The sequence below is a fragment of the Sander vitreus genome, chromosome 5, assembly GCF_031162955.1.
Source record: "Sander vitreus isolate 19-12246 chromosome 5, sanVit1, whole genome shotgun sequence".
NCBI lineage: Eukaryota > Metazoa > Chordata > Actinopteri > Perciformes > Percidae > Sander > Sander vitreus.
This window is the reverse complement of record NC_135859.1, coordinates 17,438,961-17,458,857: the sequence shown is the minus strand read 5'-3', so window position 1 is coordinate 17,458,857 and position 19,897 is coordinate 17,438,961. Positions and strand designations below refer to the sequence as shown.

The 19,897-nt window shown below is 43.4% G+C and overlaps 2 protein-coding genes across 2 annotated transcripts in view; one reads left to right on the top strand and one right to left on the bottom strand.

Moving 5' to 3' along the window:
- The window catches only part of smtnb (smoothelin b), a 50,486-nt gene extending 33,886 nt beyond the window's left edge, over positions 1 to 16,600 (top strand). The window contains 12 exon segments of the mRNA XM_078250760.1: positions 1,842 to 1,915; positions 9,194 to 9,379; positions 9,660 to 9,735; positions 10,764 to 10,943; positions 11,165 to 11,227; positions 11,326 to 11,413; positions 11,505 to 11,681; positions 11,784 to 11,910; positions 12,078 to 12,229; positions 13,827 to 13,969; positions 13,972 to 14,002; positions 15,029 to 16,600. Coding sequence (XP_078106886.1) covers positions 1,842 to 1,915; positions 9,194 to 9,379; positions 9,660 to 9,735; positions 10,764 to 10,943; positions 11,165 to 11,227; positions 11,326 to 11,413; positions 11,505 to 11,681; positions 11,784 to 11,910; positions 12,078 to 12,229; positions 13,827 to 13,969; positions 13,972 to 14,002; positions 15,029 to 15,182 — 1,451 coding nt within the window. The 3' untranslated portion in view covers positions 15,183 to 16,600.
- A 181-nt stretch (positions 16,601 to 16,781) lies between these two features.
- selenom (selenoprotein M) lies at positions 16,782 to 19,683 on the bottom strand. Its single transcript, XM_078250761.1, has 5 exons — positions 19,438 to 19,683; positions 18,582 to 18,617; positions 18,360 to 18,394; positions 18,161 to 18,239; positions 16,782 to 17,557 (listed from the first exon to the last, which is right to left on the bottom strand). Exons 1-5 carry the CDS (start codon positions 19,531 to 19,533, stop codon positions 17,327 to 17,329), a joined length of 477 nt encoding a protein of 158 aa, XP_078106887.1. The 5' UTR covers positions 19,534 to 19,683; the 3' UTR covers positions 16,782 to 17,326.
- Between the last annotated feature and the right edge of the window lie 214 nt (positions 19,684 to 19,897).

Genomic DNA, 19,897 nt, shown 5'->3' with positions numbered 1-19,897 from the left:
CCAGCCATTTGGGCGTCCCGTTGAAAATAACTTTTATGGAACAAAATAACGAGACAGTTTTTCCTGGAATATGGTGGCTGATGAAGGAAGAAAATATATAAATATCTTTGTGCAGTAGATCAAAACATGGTCGCTCACCTGAAATAGTTTAAAAAAATAATGCATGGCCTTTTCAGCTGTATTGAGCTAACAGTATCTGCTTTTTCTATCAGTCACGTCACACTGAAAAACACTACTTGCAACTTTTAATTACTAAAATATGTGGCATTTTGTAGGTGTTAGAGAACCACAGCAAGTGTTCAACGAAGCCTATTTAGATGGTGTGATTTTCTTTATTGTCAAGTAGTTATTAGGCATGTTAAGCAGCGGTACGGTCTCCTAAAAACACATTGTTCCTGTACATGGACATACTCAGCACAGTACATACTCAGTGCAAACGGTACCTGCAGGGATTCTTTAATTGCACTAAGCAAAAACATGAATAGCTTGAATCTCAGTCTGTTTCAGAAGCAGAGCTGCTGCAGCTGCTATTACTGTCTGTCCAAACAAGACGTCTTAAGTTTCAGCTCTTCCCAGCAACCGGGACCTCCAACCCAAACAGTTTATTTAAGACTCAAGCTGGACCTGTGCAATTACACTTCTTACAACCAACACCCCCGACACATTCTGGCAGCCCCACTGGGCTCCTTCATGAGGGGCCCACAGTTTTTTTTCAGCTCAATTTGCTTTAATGGTTTTGGGCTCCTTTTTTGGGAAACTGCCTGTCTCCCACTGACCAAAGGCATGCTGGGATTGTGTCTCCAGTTTCTTTCAAAAGTACCTACCAATAGTCTTAAAGGAGAATTCCGGTCAATTTCAACACGTAGCTCTGTTGTTTGGAAATGTGGAGTGCTGTCAGTAGCAAAAAAAATGAAAGCAATCGGTGCTGCCTACACTGTGTTATTCCCCTGCTAGCGTTAGCACCCAACAGGCTTAAACAGGGCAAGTTTTAAACATGTTTTTAGCCTCTAAACATGCTCGAAATGTCATTACAAGTGCCTAGCCATGTGCAGTGATTCCTTCCGAGGGAATACAGCGAATATGACTGCAGTAGATGTGACAGAAAGGCATAAAAGTTGTGTTAATCCAGCCAGTGCACATAGCTCTGTTTATTTCCTGTTTTCCGGTCAAGTCCACACTAGTCGATTGTCGAACTCATACAATCCAATATTCCAGTCAAATTTGCTGTGTTCCCTTGGAAGGAATCATTGCACATGGGTAGGCACTTGTAATGACATTTGGAGCATGTTTAGAGGCTTAAAACATGTTTTAAACTTGCCCTGTTTAAGCCTGTTGGGTGCTAACGCTAGCAGGGGGATAACACGGTGTAGGCAGCACCGATTGTTTTAGTTTTCTTGTTACTGACAGCACTCCACATTTTCAAACAACAGAGCTACATGTTGAAATTGACTGGAATTCTCCTTTAAATGTACATTATGCTGGGCTGGTGTGCATCAATCCTGTATTTTATCATATAGCTTGACAACAGGTCACAAGGAAATGCATGTGTGTACTCTTGCAGGCGAATAAAGAGGGCTGTTTAGGTTAAAGGTGGCGTCATCTACATTTTCTCGCTTGTCTCTCATTAGACATGAGACCATGTTGTTTATGACACTATCATGGCTATGGCAGCTTATGTAACTGACTAATGGCCACCATATGGCATATGGGTGCCAGGACCTTTCTTGTCTTTCTGGAGTTTGTTCTTATTCAACCCATAGCTGTGGACTATATCTACCGGAAATTAAATGTTTTATACATAGAATACATATACATTTGTCTCTTCATTATGTCTGTTTCAGAGTTGACCCTTGGCCTCAGAGCTACACCGTTCAAGATCTCCTCATCCAGCCTCTCCTCCGGATCCTCCATCAAGGTACAGTCTGCCTATTCAAATAATTTTCTTGGAAATGATCAAAACATTGAGGCTCTGGAGAATTTGGAGACAGCACCTGACAAACAAATATCAAAACCACATTCCCAGTTCCTTCCAATTAAAGATTAACGCTTTGTTTTCATCTACTATTTCATTCCCAATGGACTCAATTGAATTCCGCTGTGTTTTTGCTGCGTCCCTGTCACAGCAATCACCTATAAAGGCCTGAAAAGTAAGGACAGGAAAAGACAGAGTGTGAGAAAAGGAGGGAGGAGAGGGAAGAACAGTGTTTATCAAACACAGAGTGGGTAGCCAGTCACATCTGTCCTTGTAGGGTATGTGAAGGAGAGAGAGGGAGAGGGAGGTGCTCCGGGCATTCCTTGTTTTTCTCTCGGCAGGCCATACCCACTGAGATTTATCTCAGTCCCCAATCACACCTGTCTGTCTGCATGCACACTGATTGCTGTCCAGCTGCATCGAAACACATGTTGACACAAGTTCTTCATCGCATCTTTTCTCAGGGGGCCAAAACCTAAAGGTTCAACTCTCTTAATTTGCACACTCTGATAGGAAGGAAAGAGTCAGAGTCTAACTAATCCCCTCCCGTCTCACAGTGACCTCTGGGAGAACAGCTAAACTCCCTTTTGCCTCATTCCTTATAACCTTCTCGGTCCTCCATGAAAGGAAGTGTCCTCATGAATGGAGAGTGGGGGATTGAGAGGGTCAGGAGAGGAGAAGTGGTGTCCTGTGTACTCTTAAATGGCTGTGTATTCCAGCCCCTGTGTCTAGTGCAGCTGTAATCTGGTTATGGGATCAGGGAGCTGGTTAATTAGGGCTGAGAGGAGGCTCCACAAGGCTGCGGGGTAAATTTAAGGTGTTGGAATGAGACTCCATCAGATATGCCCTTGTTGAGACGCACAAACACAAGGGCAGGTACAAACTAAGATACCACAGCAGAGCCTTGTAGAAAAGGGATTTTGTAGGAAGAAGAGGACAAAGATTCTGCAGGAGATGATGTTTATATTTGTCTGAGCTGAGTGCTGCTACAACCTTACCATAACGGCATGCAGGTAACGTCTTTGCGTGTGTACTCACATGGGTATGACATTACTAAACATGATGTATTTTAAATTATGCTAAAAGAAATATATGCTGTCTGCATCACATAATCTTCTTTTTTCAATTAGAATAGTTTATTTACCTCCCAGGACCTCTCACTGTTATTGATTATAGCCAGTCACCAATCACAAGTTTAGCCTTAAATTGTTACTATGTTGCTGACTGCATGCAAGGCTGAGATTCACATACATGGCTATCGGAACAACTGCATCATCATTGTGTAGACTCAACATGAATGAATGCATTGATGAACCGCAAGGCTATGACAGTAAGTCTTTCTCTTCTCGTCACTCTTGACGCCGACTGTTGATATTTCACCTGCTCAAGTTTTCCCATACAAACCCTGAGCCTGAGTGACTTGGCACATGAGATTGGTTAGCATCAACCAGAGGGGAGGCAGCTTAGTTACCTTCAGACTGATCTAGAGACAATTCTTCCGAAGTGCAAGGTTGTGTGATGGGGAGGATTCATGTGAAAGTAGCTTATACAAGTACCCTTTCACATTAGTGTATATGTTCATTATAAGAAGAAGAGGGTGCAGATATCTAAGTGGAGTAACATTACTTTTAATATGTTCTTCCTGTTTAGTATTTGATTGTTGTTTATTGACCACACTGGTTCCTGTCTGGGACTCTGATCTGTTTGGGTGGTCTGGGCTTCTCTTCGGTGGTCTAACTTCAGCACTCACAACCTCCCCTATTTCTTTTATGGTATTTTTTCCAATAAAACAAGTTGTTCTTTCAGCAGATTGCCTATAAATTACAATCTATTTGAGAGTCAATGGAGAGAAACATTTGAGTAAATGAGAAAATAAGCAATGGAAAGACTTTGAAACAATGAGAGACAAATGTGCGCTAAAGAGACGGAGCTGCTCCTTGTTATTTATTCTGAAAGCAACATTAAGATAAAGTTAATGGCAAGGTCAAGATGCTTGTAGTGTTTCAGTGCAGTAATGGGAGTTCATTTCAGACCAAGGTAAGGCCAGCAGCTGAATATTGATGCCTCCAGCTCCGAGTGATCGCAGCTGCTCCTACTCATCTCAGCTGTCCGTCCATGCCGATCACTGCGCTCGGCCTTGAACACAAATATAAACAATGCCTTAGCTTAATTACCAGAGTAATGACAGGACAGTGGTCATGGAGATTACTGCCAAGCTCTGGGTCACACTGGTAAAGTGCTGCTACGTGAACATGGACACACAGGCCCACAGTCAATGAAAGATTGTCTCACGTCGCACGGAGGAAGAAGGACCCCATTGTTAACATACTGCTGATCCATGAAACATGCTGGTTACCCAACAAGTTCACACGTGTCACAGATTTAAGCCTGGTCTGCAGACTGAGGAGAAAAAGATGTGAGATTATCTAATGTTTGGATGATGTTTTATTGCCATTTTAGATTTAGATTGTCTTCCTCATGTTGGTTCTTCTTTAGACTGAAATCTCTGCATTGCTTTATTTTTGAGCACTGTTGGAAGCTATTCTTTTTTGGAAAATCTTTTGTGAATAGCAGCAGATGGTTCACAGTAGCCACAGACGCGTCACATACATAAGAGAAAAGATACAGTTTCTACTACATCAGTTTCTGCCATAATCGGAAATACAGACCCATATACATGCAGAAAATTGTGTGTCTATATGCTTTCAGTCTTCATTTGTCATGCTCCTTGTCTTTCTACATCACTTTGCTTTGCTGTGGGTAAAGTGTGTTAGCGCTTTGATGCATGGTAAGACTAGAGCCATGGCCTTCTTGGGTTTTGACCCACTTTCCCTGCTGCCAGTCACATTTCTCTCCCTCGAGGTCCGATTGTTTTTGGAAACTGATTTGCTTACCTGTACATCCCAGGAGAGACCACTGTAGCCCTCTGCCAGCCTGGATTATTTAGATTTTAGATTCATGCACTGTTTATGTGTTTAGATCATTAAAAACATTGGTTATACAGTCATGACATTTGAATTTTTAAGTTACAGATATTTACAGTCAAGTGTTCTGTTGTGTAAAATCAGTTTAATGCTTGTGATGTATTGGCATGTAATTAAGAATTACAGGTTTATCACATTTTGCTTCTTACTGGGCTTCCTTCAGAGCTGCAGTATGTACAGTCCCATTTGATTTCTCTGCATGGTCTGCAATATCCCAATAAATTATCAGTAGGCATTTCAAATATGTACTTGAGCATCTTATACTATGAACAGCGTACACACACAGACTTCTGTCAGCGCTCTTGGAGAGCTCTTAATTTATCACAACAGCACTTGAAGCATCCACATGAGCAGCAGCTGGGCCCATGCTGCTTTGTCAGTGAGCCTAAAACAAAATATTGGAAGGGCTACATTGACCTTCCCAACATCCTTGCCGAGAGGCGTGGAGAACTGAGCCCCAGCTCACCCTCGCTGGTCACCCTGTCTGCTGTGTCATGGCCCTAAGCACGCTGTCCTTCATGGACTGATCTTCCCTCTGCCTTGAATCACAGCCATGCAACACAACTGACCTTATTAGTCACGACGCAGTTGCATTTAGTCAGAAAGCGATTTCATGAGGAGTGAAACACTAACGTGTAACTCCACTCAGCCCAGGCCTTGATTCACATCTAAACCCCTCGTCGCCTGCCAGTCGAGGTGTGAAGGACAACAGCTCTAAATAAAAGGAAAGTTCAAAGAGGGAGGGGTGAGTTTTCTGAATTGTTGCCACTACCATTCCCCCTCTGGCCTCCACCAGTGCCCCAGGACTGACTGGCTCAGTGGAATGATGGCGGGCCAGGAGATACATAGACGTGTCCATGGCACCTGGAGATAAGGAGGTGGGGCTACTGCTGCCTGGGAAACAGGATTCCTTGCATGCTCATTGGCTCTCAGGCTGTTGGCCGCTAAATAGGGGAGATTTGTTGGGGGGTATAAAGAACGTGCATTGTTATGGAAGGTCTCTGTAGACAGACGGACAGAGAGGACACCTACACTCACATCTGAGACCACAACCTTTTGATTTCTCTGATCTTACACCTCAACTTAAGGTTTTGGGATTTAAACTGACTTTGGCCAGTGTGATATTGAGTGCAGCTGGTCTGGCGATGCCTGGAGTAAACCTAGACTTCCTCCCAGCCTCACAGGCTCCAGAGGCTTTGGGCAGCCCAGATAGCGCTTGTGCCGAGTCTGGCCTGGAAGAGGTGATTGGTGATCTGCTTGCTCAGGAGGAGGCAAAGGATGAAGAGGAGCAGTTTTGCCAGAGGAAATTTGAATTAACACTACAGTGTGCAGTTGGGGGAGATCCATAGGGACCTGCAGGCCTTTGGGAAGCGAGTGGATGCCCGTCTGGAGGAGGCTGCAGCCCAGGTGGGTCCTCTGGCCGAGGCCCTTGCCAGGCTGCAGGATGAGAACCTGAGAGTGAGGATTCAGCAAGAAAGGCTGGTGAGGCAAGTGGAGGCCCTGTGCCAGGTAATGGGGCTACCTGATACCTTACTACATGTAGTGCCCAGCAGGGAAAGCTCACCAACAATTCCATGTGAAAACAAAACATCATCCAGTGATTCTCCATCGTCATCCAGTGATATTCTAACATCATGCAGTGATCCTCCAGCCTGGACACCCCAGGACACTGCACTTGAAGCGCCACATGATACTTCATCCTGTACTCCCCAAGATTCTCCATCCAGTGCAGCTAGCACTCTCCTGGATACTCCATCAAGCATACCCCAGGAACCTTTATCATGCCCCCAGGACTCAGACTCTGTACCTACTGGGACAAGCATACCTCAGAAATCAGAGCCTTCACCTGTCCGTCACCCCCCCACCTTTGCAACCTACCGCTCCCTCTCTGCTCCTTCTGTGATGGCAAACATTTCCTGCAACAACAGCACGGTACCGCTCTCTGTTAATGATTCTGATCATGACTGCTTTTAAATCAGAAAAGCTGCGTGAAGAATGGGAATGTCTTTTGTTTCAGTGTTGACAATACATATGGAGCTGGCCATGAGTACTTTTACGTGCCTTGCTAGTGACGCTCTGTGTTCTTGCTCACGTACTTGTTGACCTGTTGTTCCATCTCTCTTAGCTTTCCATTGGTTTTAATCTTACATTCTATCCTCACTTCCTGGGTTGTCTCAGCTGTCAGTCAGTTTTGACAGATTGTGTTTATGTGGAGGACTTCACTGCAATCTGTCACAGAGGTATTCCAATCCTCCAACACCATGTTTTTCTGATCCTGGCACTCATGTGTGTCTGCAGTGTGAGTGGATACACTGCCTGGTGGAGGAAAAAAATGACAATGTTATAACAGTAACAGTGGCCCTGACTTATAGTTTGCCATTTTCAGATCATCCATAATGTTCACTTTGGCTGAACATGAACTTAGCATTAGATGTTTTTTTCCTAAAAAGTAGCCATAAATGAAAAGGTTTTACTTGTCTGGCTTCAGAACAAGAATGGGATTTAAGGTCTTATGTAGATTACCGTTATAGAGATTGATGCACAGTTTCTTGACTGACAGGATAACTCTCGGCCCTCATCTTTAGCCTTGTTTTTTTCCGTGTACTCTTAAATTCCCATGACAAACCCTGTGTGTGTTTGTGTACACTGGTGACATTTTGATGTATATTGAGTATTTGCTGCATTATCTTTAGTTATTCAACCAGCCAGTGTTCATATTCCTGTCTAATCCTGCAAAGACAGCTGGGTCTGCCAATCAACTATTCCAGTAAAGGTGATGGCCTTCTTTTAAATGTTACTCTGGTAATTGTGATAATGAGGGGTGAACTTATCTGACTATTTTGCCTTGGTGCAATATCAGCTATTTTTCCCATGTCAGCTTTATATGATTCTGCTGGTGGAGACTGTATTGCTGGTCTAAGTGATGAAATAAAAACATTTCAGAAGAATAGTAGCCCTTCTCTCATTAGAGAAGAACGATAAAAAGAGCATTTACCCGGATGCTGAAAACTATCCTGAAGCTGAATTAAATTATGACTTGAGCACTAAGGTTATCTGGGATTTTCTCACTCCACTCACATTCCCTCATTGCCTCAATCATTGGCCTTGTTTGGCTGTGTTGGGTCCCAAAACATTCCTCACCGGTCAAGTGCCTCTCAGTCCAGTCTGTCCCATGTCCAGAAAAGTCTTAAAACCAGTGGCCACCCGTGATCACACAACACAGTGGCTGCGCTGGGCATTCTCCCTCCCTGGTGAGACCTGGCCCTGCTGGGGCCTGCAGGGAGGAGGGCCGGGCAGCTGTGGATAGGGACGGGGCCAGCTGTCTGAGCTATATCTGGACCTGGACTCAGTTACAACAAAAGCATTGAAGCCACAGCTAGAGCTCATAGTCTGCCGCAGGCATTCAGCACCATATGTAATGAAAATGTAAGAGTTGTTTTCTGTAGGGTTTGTGGTCACTCCAAATATGCTGGTAGATATCTAGGTTTACATTAACAACCTATAATGTTGTGTTTGTTCTCTTGGTGCACTGCTTCCTTTTCACCATGCTACTTTTGCTGCTACGCTCACCACTCCTTCTTTGGTGTACATACCATCTCCTTAGAGTTTATATCTGCTAATGCATTGTTCCCATCTTCCAGCCATAATGGTGTACCGTACCTGTCACATAAACTTTTGCTTCACAGCAGCTCTGTATCATTTAGACACTCAGTGTGTCAGTCACACTCCATGAACTACGGTAACAGTAACTAGGCAGGGGTGCTCTTGCTCTCATGTCCTCACTGTCACCCTCTCTAGCATGGCTGGGAGGCGGAGGCGGATGGAAGAAATGATGAGACGTGGTGAGCTGGCAGTCTTGGTACAAAAAGAGATTAGTAGAGGGAGCCTACTTCACACATTCAGGTCTATTATGGCTGCAGCGTATTTAACCAAAATCCTTTTGTGCTTATTACATCCTAAATGTCAGCAAGCTTGAGTTATGTTTTTTTTTGTTTTTTATGAACCCCATGCTTGTTTCATAAGTGTACAACTTAAAAGCCTGAGCTCCAGGTTCGGGGATTCGTCCTGCAAGAGGTCTCAGATGACAATGCACATATCCAACTACGGTCACAATTTAAATGAATTTAAATGAACATAGACAATGAAACAAATTAATGTAACTGTGCATCTTTTTGCATGTCTGTGTGTATGTGCTCTTGCTCACGCAGTGTGTTTTTGTGTTATGTGACGTGTGCAGATGGAGACAGAGCCCGTCGTGGCGTCTGAGCCGGTGTTTTCAGCTGGACCGTCTGCCCAGGTGGCGTGTCACGTCCCGGCCATCCCCAACGGCTCCAGCACTCGGGCCAAACCTGACGAGCGCTCTGGAAAACTGACTGAAGAACAGCTGGCTGCTATCGAGGACGAAGAGCTCCTTGACAAAATGGTACTTCACACCCAAGTTATAATTCTGGATGATTTAGATTTGAAAGCACCACTTTGTAACAAATACAAATACAGCAGCTTCAGTCATGCAGCAAGTTTATGTATTAACACTGAATGTCTCACTATGTGAGGGTGTGTTTGGAAAAGTCATAGCCTGGTGTTGTGTGTATGCGCAATGCTATGTTACAACTGCATGCATAAATAGAGCCATGCTACGTGAGGATTGACTTCATTGTTTCCATTTTGTGTTTTTTTCTTTTGTTTTTTCCTTCCTTCCACAGCTCGATGAGTCCAAAGACTTTGAGGAGAGGAAGATGATCCGTGCAGCCATGAGAGACCTTCGCAAGAGAAAGAGAGGTAACAACAATCTTCTACCTGGTATTCCAACCACATCAAAGTTTTTGCTCCATCATTTTATCATGACAACTGCTTTCTTTCAAATCATCTAAGGTAGACACATCGCCATTACAATCAAGCCTGATGCATTTAATTTACTCACAGTTTCTGCATGATTTCTATCCATTCTGCCCTCAGAGGCCATGCTGGGATGTACTCAAGAGGAGATAGGTAGGGCAGGTTGGTGTGCAGTGTGCATTAACAATTGATACTTGCCTGCATTTGTGTTTTTGTGTGCACCATCCTGTCATTGTTGGACCACAACAGTTTATCTCTCAGACCTCTGTGGTGGATGATGAAGGATTTGTTGACAGTTTTGTTAGAGTGCATGAATCCTGGTTTCCCACTCACCTCAGTGTGCTGCAATATTGTTGCTAAAACGTGTACCACATTTGGTGTATTCTCTGTTTTGCTGTGAGCACTTGCCATATGGGTTCACCAGGCGTCTGGTTGCATTAGGCTGACAGTTGAACCTCCTTATTTGATTCCCAGATCTGTAAAGGTTCAGTGCACTCAGTGGCATGGAGCATACCAAGGGCAAAAAACCCACTGCATAGTAGGTTTAAATAATGCTCACTCTCAGGTAAAAGCTTTAGGTAGTCCTGCAGGTGTTAAGGTATCAGTATTCGGGACATTGTTGAACTTGGCACAGCCTTCCACAGAGGACGGTCAGAGTGTGTTTGCTCTCTTTGATCTGTGATGTTTGCGCAGTACATACTACTTGACAGCTTTGGCTCAGCTCCGAGCCTCCCATGTGTGGGTGTTTGTGTGTTCAGAGGAATTTTACGGTACTGTGGAAAAAGAATCCTGAAATGTATCACTTCAAATTTGGAAGCCCTGTTTTAATCCATCTTTGTGGCAGTCAGATGAGGTGCTGTCAGTTTGTTTAGGACCTTTTGTCCTCCTCCTCCTCCTCTTTTTCCACTTACATCATCTCTCCACCTCTCTGTCCCTTCTCTCCGTCCCTTCTCTCATCTCCTCCACACCAGACCAGAGAGAAAAGGAGCGCGAGACCCGTCTGCAGGAGCTCCGGCAGCAGAGAGAAGAGCGAACACAGAAAGGCCTCGCTGGTGTCGGAGCAGGAGAGGTGGTGATGAGGAAGGTGGAGAAATCAGCAGATGGCTCCAAACTCAGTCAAGTCACCAAGACAGACCGCTTTGCTTCATCTGGTAGTTTTTTCTTTTCTCTTTCCTTCCTGCATTTCTGAAACCTTCTTTTGAACCTGTATTTTAACCACTCACAGTGACTTGTTATTCACAATTGCAAGACACAAAAGGCATCTTGGGAGGTAAAAGTTAACAGTAAAAGCAGATGAAAAACAAAAACTGACAGTCATGAAACGGATATGTTCAATATGTACATCGTTTTAAGTGTTTGTTTGTGTTTACAGATGATGGGAGCCGATCAACACGCAGCACTGTCGTCGAAGCCAGTTATGTGCAGAAAACAGACAGTGAGTCATTACTTTATTTCTCTTAAAATTCTGTATAGTTATTACAGTCATATCACCAATATCATTTATATATCTGTGTTTTTGTTTTATTATCTTAGGAGGGACAGTCCAGTCAAAATCATTCAGCTACAGCTCTTCCACATCCTCCTCCTCCTCCTCCTCCAACACAAGCAAAAAAGTGGGCAGGTATGTCACAAAACATCAGGACAGTAATAACACAAAATTTAAAATCCATGGACTTTCACAGATTAACTTGCTGTACGTGTCCCTGCCTCAGTGTATTTGATCGCGAGGATGACACATCATCTCGCAGCGGCAGTGGCGGGTTAGCCGCAGTGGAGCGAAGGCAGGCAGAGAGGCGCAAGGAGCTGATGAGGGCTCAGACTCTGCCGAAGACCTCAGGCATGCAGGCCCGCAAAGCCATGATAGAGAAGCTGGAGAAGGAAGGAGGAGGGTAAGGATAAACAGAGAGATATTACTACCAAACACTACCAAAGAAAGAAAAGGAGCAGGTCGAAGCATCTAAATATTAACACAAAGCTAATTTTTCTTTCAGCCCTGGAAATCAGGCAGTCCCCAAGGTAAACAAGGTCCAGCGTTCCACCAGCTTTGGTGTACCCAATGCAAACTCCATCAAGCAGATGCTGCTCGACTGGTGCCGTGCCAAGACCCGCTCGTATGAGGTGAGCCAACCCGCCATGGCAACCCATTGTGTGTTTAGTGCTCGTCTGTAATGTCAGCCAGTGAAGCTGTAGCTGAACCTGATGATTAAGACAAGATAGGCTGAGATAATATTTTCCTACTTTTGGAATCTTTCCATCACTTATTTGGAATTTGTCTTCTCCCTCAGCATGTGGATATTCAGAATTTTTCATCCAGCTGGAGTAACGGCATGGCATTTTGTGCCCTGGTGCACAATTTTTTCCCTGAATCCTTTGACTACGACTCCCTAAGCCCCAGCAACCGCAGGCAAAACTTTGAGGTGGCCTTCAGCACTGCAGAGTGAGTACACATTAAAAAATAAAAACACGTTTGTCCCAGTAACATGTCCACTAACCACATCAGTTCTGTTGTTGTTACGTTTTGACTGTAAGTGAGAGCTTTGTTGGAGAAACCACATCCACTGCAGTGAGCCTTCGTTTTTCTGACGCTTGGAAGAAAAAATGTAAGAATATGAGGAGCAGAAGAAGCTACTGCAGGCTTAGCTTTCCTTAAAGATAGAAACATTATCTTCCAACCAAGGCTGCCGTGGAGTGAATACACAATGAAAATCAAATAATCAAAGCCATTTTTTCACCACTTTGCATCATACAGGTTTTTCACACCCATCTCTCGTTTCTCTGTAAAATCCCATTCTAGCTTTTATTCAGTTTTGCCAACATCTAATTGAGCCTGAAGTACAGAGACGGACGGAGAACACGTGGAAGCTCCACTGATGTCCCAGTGTTAATTTTCCTGTCTCTCCCAGGTGTCTTGAACCACCTCAAGGCTACTACTCTAATTACTCCACCTCTAAACCTCCACTCTCCATCTGTCCTCTACTCTGAGTAACTGCTGTGACACCCTCCATCTCCTCTAAACCAGAGACCCATGAGCAAACCCTCCCCAAACAACCACCAGGTTAAAACAACAAATGGACAAGCTCTCAGCTGTGCCCCCAACATTTCCTCTCCTTTTACTCCTAATATCTCTCCTCTCCCTCTCTCTTTCTCATCCCTCTTACGTCACACCATTCTGACTTGTAATGCCCCCTCCGGCCACCTTTTTGTGTGTGTGTATGTGTGCTCTCACATGCTCCCAGTAGCATATTGTCCATGCTGATATGATGTACTATTCATGCTCTCAACACCGGACTGTCACCCAACCACAGCCCCCGCATTTCCACCTTTGTGTTGCACTATCACTCACTTCCCTGGGCACTCCTGACCCTCCCAGCAGTTTGCTGTTATCTGGAATCTCAACACACACACTCTCACACACACTCCATCCTGTGCACCAGTGTGATGTTTTTAGAGTCACCATATGTTTGTTTTTGTTTAGTTTTTTTTGCAGAATCCTTGTTGTTTTTTTCATCGTGTCTTATGTTTCTGAAATGGTGAAAAGTTTCACAGAAAAAAACAACAAACAAAAAGGCTAAATGAGCATCACCTGACGCTCATTTGACGTTTTGTTTTGTCTTATACGTGTGTGTTTGTGTGTGTGTGTGTGTGTGTGTGTGTTTGTGTGTGTTTGCCACATAATGTACGTATCATGATGTTCATGAAGCATGTCCACTCATGGATATATTTGTGAACACAGAGAATGTAATGTTATTGTTTCTTTTTGTGTCATTTCTCTCTCCCTCTGTCTCTTCACCCTGAATCTTTTTCCATTTTTGGCTGCTCACTGCTTTATCTGTTTCCCCCCCCCCCCCCACCCCAACCTTCCTCTCTTTCCCACACTTTGTCCACTATCTCTGTCCTGTTCCTCCTCTCTTCTTTTTATCTGTACTTCTCCCTTCTCCTCCTTCTCTTCTTTGTTTCTATCTGTTTGGGTCTGCCTCTCCTTCCTGTCCTTGTCCTCGTCCTCCCCCCCCCCCCTCTGCTGGGTGCGGGCACAGGAAACTAGTGGACTGTCCCCAGCTGTTGGATGTGGACGACATGGTGAAGATGCGCGAGCCGGATTGGAAGTGTGTGTATACGTACCTGCAGGAGTTCTACAGAGGTCTGGTGACGAAGGGCCTGGTTAAAACCAAAAACTCCTCCTAGTCGCACCCCACCTAAAACTGAACCCATGGTGAGAGAGGGGGCAAACCTACGAAAGAACCTTACTTTGGTTCTGAGAGACGGGATGGAGGGAGTGTGTATGAGTAGGTGTGACTGCATGTTTTAAGCAGCTGTTAGGATTTAAATCAACCGTGGCTGTTCAGAAAACTCCTTTATTGGACACTTTTGGATATTTGATCGTTCATGTTAATCTGAAGCTACTGAGGTCCAAAGTACCATACATGGTGTGTGTGTGTGTGTGTGTGTGTGTGTGTGTGTGTGTGTGCGTGCGTGTGTGTGTGTGTGTGTGTGTGTGTGTGTGTGTGTGTGTGTGTGTGTGTGTGTGTGTGTGCGTGCGTGTGTGCGTGCGTGTCCATGTGTGCATTTCTGCATAGTCAGACTATGGCCCAGGCGGAGAGCCAGGACTATCTGCAGCTCAACACTTTAAAAGGAACTGCTGTATCACAATGTTTCAAACAGAGAAGTTAAGAAACAAAGCAGAGAATGGAAAGGCTTTGTTGTCCCCTGACTTTTTATGCCTACAGTTCCTTAAAAAACATAACCGATTTTATGTAGTTGACATTTATTTTCTCATGTGAGAGATTTACCCTTGTGCTGTTCCTGTTACTCTACACTTTGTTTGTTTGGGATGTCTGAGGGTTTACAGTATATGGAGATATAATGCCGCCCTGTGGTCACTCCCTGCATAGCTCACATGTGAGGTCTTTGTTCCTAAAAACTGTTTATTGAAATGCTCTGCATTACTGAAGTTTATTTATAGAGAGCTTTTAAAGGGTTTTCCACACTGTGCTTTAGAGAAAACAGAGACAAAAAAGGATATAAAAAAAAAAAGAATAAGTAGAGCATAACCACAACAAGGAGGTGTGTGTGTGTGTGTGTGTCCAGTTTGGTTAATGATCACGAGATTAAATATGAATAAACATGACTGAACATCTGAAGAGAATATCGTCCCCTCTGCTCCATCTCAGGTCCTCTACCATCCTGTCTGTTCATCCTCCTCTTTCTCATACACGCTCTCTTGTATGCTGTTCCTCAGGAGCTACGCCAACTGCATGCCTTTGCTGGAAGTGGAGGACATGATGATCATGGGTAATAAACCTGACTCCAAATGCGTCTTCACCTACGTACAGTCTCTGGTCAACCACCTGCGCAGATATGAGATGTCCATGGGTCGGCCCTGTGACCTCTGACCTGTGCTCAGTGAGGGTTCAGCCTTGACGTGGCATCACCCCTAACCCCCCCGTGTGTGTGTGTGTGTGTGTGTGTGTGTGTGTGTGTGTGTGTGTGTGTGTGTGTGTGTGAGAGAGTTTGTCAGTTTGCTTATTTTCTTTCTTGGCAGCGGTGATGTCTATTCATTTTTTCACGTAAAGTCCACCTTTCTCCAGCAAGAAAGCGCCAACGTTTTTATAAGACCTTTATAAGACCTTTTAAGCTTTAAAATTTTACTTTTTTTGTACTCAGCTTTGTACTAGGTAATATTTAACATGCAGTAACTGTGGCACTACGCCAGTGTACTGAAAAACGCATTAAGAGAGAAAAGAGAAATATTTTTATAGTATTTCCCCTTTAAGTTATTTATACCTTCATTTTTTCTCTGCTACACTTCAATTTGCTAGCATTTCTGTTGGTAATTCCACAGAAGAAGAAAAATACACCTAACCATATGATGCATTCATTTCGGTACTTTTTTTAAAAAACTTTTACCAAACTCTTCTAGTATTTCAATTAAGTTATTAGAACAGGTATGTTCTTTCTTCATTGTTATAAGTAATCTCACTTTTCTGAACTCTACATTGCTACTGAGAACATGTTTCAGATTATTTGAACATTGTACCCCTCCTGTATCACTGTATCATCATAATATAACAGCAGAAATGCGTTGCAGTCAAACAAGCTTTTTATTCAGGTAGAAAGAAAACAGCAATAGGCGGTAGCCTACAGCTGAATTGTATCATTACTTGATGTTTCTTACTGCTTGACTTACAGCATATGTACAAACAAAAGTGTGTACAACAGTGCTGCCATCATCCCCAGCATCACTGACTTGCCCTGCCAAACACACTCGCACACAGCTCTTTTAGAGGGCTTCTTATTTATGCTTGAGTAGATCTTTTTGAAATATATTATTTGTTAGTGTGTACATTATGCTTTCAAAAGCTCAAAGTGAGTCAATAAGCTCAAGCTATCACGATGTTTTGTGAAACTAATTGGGGTCACGTTTTGAATGAGTTCATGGGCCTGATGAAAGCCAGCTTTCTGTTTAAACATGAGTAATCATGACTGAACATAACTGCCAATTGTACATTTTACAACATGAAGCTAAGGAAATTTTTTAAATGAAGATTTGTATTCCGCTTGTAAAATTAAGATTCCTTTGAGAAGATGTTGAAAATCTGATCGTTTCAGAGCTGGTTTTGATGAAACTTATTTCTCAAAGCTCTGTTTTAGTAGATTTAGAGAAATTATTTGACAATTATCACCGCTGTCCACTGACATACCTGCCACAGAGCAGTGAGTTCTGTACATAAGAGCTTAAACACGTTATAATTTCATGTTTCTGTGCACAACAGTTAAATGTGAATTAAAATTAAACCAATTTGAGAAATGAGTGCGTTTGTTGGGGATTATTGCTCTGAATCATCCCATAAAACACTTAACGTTTGCTTTTTCCACACCCGATTTTTTTCTTAGTGTCAAACATGCTTACATTCATTCATACATCTGCCAAATCTACACTTTGAAGGAAACAGACATGAGAACATAAACATTCAACACAGCAAGGCCGAGGATGAGGTTATTTCTTTCAAATATTTTATTATTTTATTCTTTTACAATGCTTCAACTTAAATCCTCTTGTGTGTTTTTGTCAAACCCACCAGAACATGTAGCATCAGCCTCAGGCCAGTCAGACAGTTTTCAGCCTGGGGCTTCATTCGGTTTCACAGTAGGTAGGAAGCAATCAGACACACAAGAGAACTCGAGAGAGGCGAAAATCCTGAAGACAGCTGACACATGATGGACCAATAAAATGTACACACTTCCAGTCGTGTAGAGAATAGAAAAGCACTCACAAAGCAGCCGGTTGGGTTATTATTGCTGCAAAAAATAAGAACAAATCGCAAGAACAATATGTGCAAATTCAGACTGTGGACCTTTTAAAGGCCTTTTGCTGATGCTAAGATTGTGTCCTTGCCCAAGGGCTGATCCATGACCTGCTGGTCTTATTTTGAAATGACAAGCACGTTTGTCATCGACTGCAATTACCAGCTGGTCGTGGAGCAGCTTTGGGGCTTAGTGGTACTGTGAGATCCCTACTTTTCTCCACTCTGACGGGTTATAGGTCAGTATGCATGGTTTCTGCATTGGGCTCTGAGGAGGCATTCTCTGTGGCAAGATGGGAAGTGGAGGGTTTATAGGCCAGCTCGTCTTTAAACGGGCTGTCTTTGGCAGGAGAAAAGTGGAACTCCTCCGGCACCTCGTCCTCAGGTTTAGCCTTCTTGTAGAAGCCCAGCTCCCCCAGCAGCTCGTTGATCTCGGAGCGGGTCATGTCAGATAGAGCGATCCGCTGTGGAGCACACACACAGGTTGCATTATAATTCCAGTTTAAATTTACTTTTCGGTCACTGTTAATGCTGCGTGAAAAACTGCATTACACATGTTGCTCCACATCTGCTGGATGTGTTAATTGGCAACGGTTTGCTAGGAAATTTGCTATAAGAGCTTTAAAAGGTGAAGTCAGATGTGGGTTTACAGCTTGGTGTGGAGTTCTGCCTCCAAGTGGACAAACATATTAATGCAGCGAAAAATTACACCATCATGCCTTTATTTCAAATTTTTCACATTTGAAAAGTAAAATAAAGCAAAATGTATTTTTTTTTAAAAAGTTGTTAATTAAAAATAATGCGTAAAGCCTCTGTGTGTAGGGTATTTTACAATTGACTGTAGTAACTGGTTTAGAAAGACCCCAACCCCTTCAATTCTACAGATCTGACCCCTGGACTATGAGAATGAATAGGCTGAAAACAACACACAAACCCTGATTTACATCATTATTGTCACATTATATCATATAGATGCTATAATCACATTCCAAGTCTACATATAGGGGCTTTGATATTGTGAAACAAGAACAATGCAAATATAAATAAGCTGCAAAACAAAGACTTACATCCAGCTCTTCATAATAGTGGTTCAGGAGGACGAGCTCAGGGTCGGCCCCAGGAATGTGCTTCATCACCAGGTTATGGCTGAGGTAGTGATGGTCAAGGATCGGCACACACAGAAAATGCTGGACTTTTTACAGTGTGCAAATTATAAACAACATATTTAAGAACAAGTCACAGGAGTGTACTTGAGTCAAAGGATACTAAAGAGGAATGTCCTGGACCACAAAGGCTTTGACCTGCAGACAGAGGTGGGGATTAATGTTTTTCACTCAAAGCTTGTTTCAGTGACAGATCTGTGGGGGATTATGTGAAACTCTAGATCTACAATGTTTCTCAGTGAGCAGAATTTTTTTAGGCAGAGCTTTCAGGCCTCTGGCGCTCAGTGTGTTGTCTGTTTTGTTCCTGTTGATGGGGATAACTTACCTCTCTGAGCCTGTTCAGCTGTCATCCACCACAAGTCTGGAAAGAGACAGAACATCAGATACAGGAAAATTAAACAAGCAGCTCTCATACTTTTGAAATGAGACATCACCTAAATTAGGAATAAGATAACTGACATATTTCAGCCACTGAAATGTGTCATTATGCATATATTCCTTGTGGAGCTGCAATTATTTGGGTTAGCTTCCTTGTTCAAAAACACTTAAGTAAGTCTCTCTAATGTTCTGGTATCACTGCAGCGTTGCATCCTTTGAGAGCACAGATTTAGATTAGGCTTCTGGGATGGATGCCTAACCCATTTTTGTAGAAATCCGAGCCTCAGGTATTGAGTAGCAGGTGTGACTAACGCAACAATAGCAACAGATAACGTGCTTTTCTTCGGTGATGGTGACAGGGTGGGGGAACAGTGCATGGTTTCTCACAAAAAGAAGGGTTGAGTTTCAGAAACTTTTGTGCAGGAATCAGACCTCCAGTTAGGGTACGCCCTCAGTCCCTTTCAGATAAGAGAATGAGAACTGTCACTTTGTTGCCGATGTTATGGTTATTACATAAAATAGGCCTACATGTTGTCTACACAGTCTGTGTAGGCTACTTAATTGGGTATAGCCTATACTGTAAATGCATGAGGATCTTTCCAGTTTACTACAGCTCTATTGGGAAAAAAAAATCACTCACGCATGCGCCCATCACGGAAATATAAGGATTAAAAACACATCCATTCACACATTTAACCAAATCTGACTTAAAATGTACTCACAGCGCAGCCGCACCTTCAAATGCAACTATCAGCCTATTCTCACGTATGAGTAGCATAAGCTGCGGTGTTACTGTAGCCTACCTCCACCCTCGCTTTCGCCAGCCCGTCCAGTTTCTTCAGATCCACATCGTAGGCCGAGACGCAGTGAAGTAAACTGGCCAACAGGATCAGCCACATTATTTCTCCTGGTTCAGATCGTGGACCAGGACTCGCTCTGCTCCAGGACCAGTAGGCTACCTGCAGATGTCTGTAGGTACGTAACGTAACTCAGCTGAAGAGAGGAGGAGGAGGAGAGATGATGTGCGGATATGTCACGTCCGGACTTCTTGCCACGTCAAAGATTTCTCCCAGAGGAGAAATAGAGAGGCGTGGAGAGTGCGCTCATTGGTTATCCGAGATCCCCATCAAGTTACAGTTAATCCCATAGATGTGACATGCAATCCATGGTTAATCCTCGCAAATGTTAAAATGAAAGAATGAAATCACTTTATAAAACCATACACAGGCTGAAGTATCGTCTACGTAGTCTCTTTATTTAGGC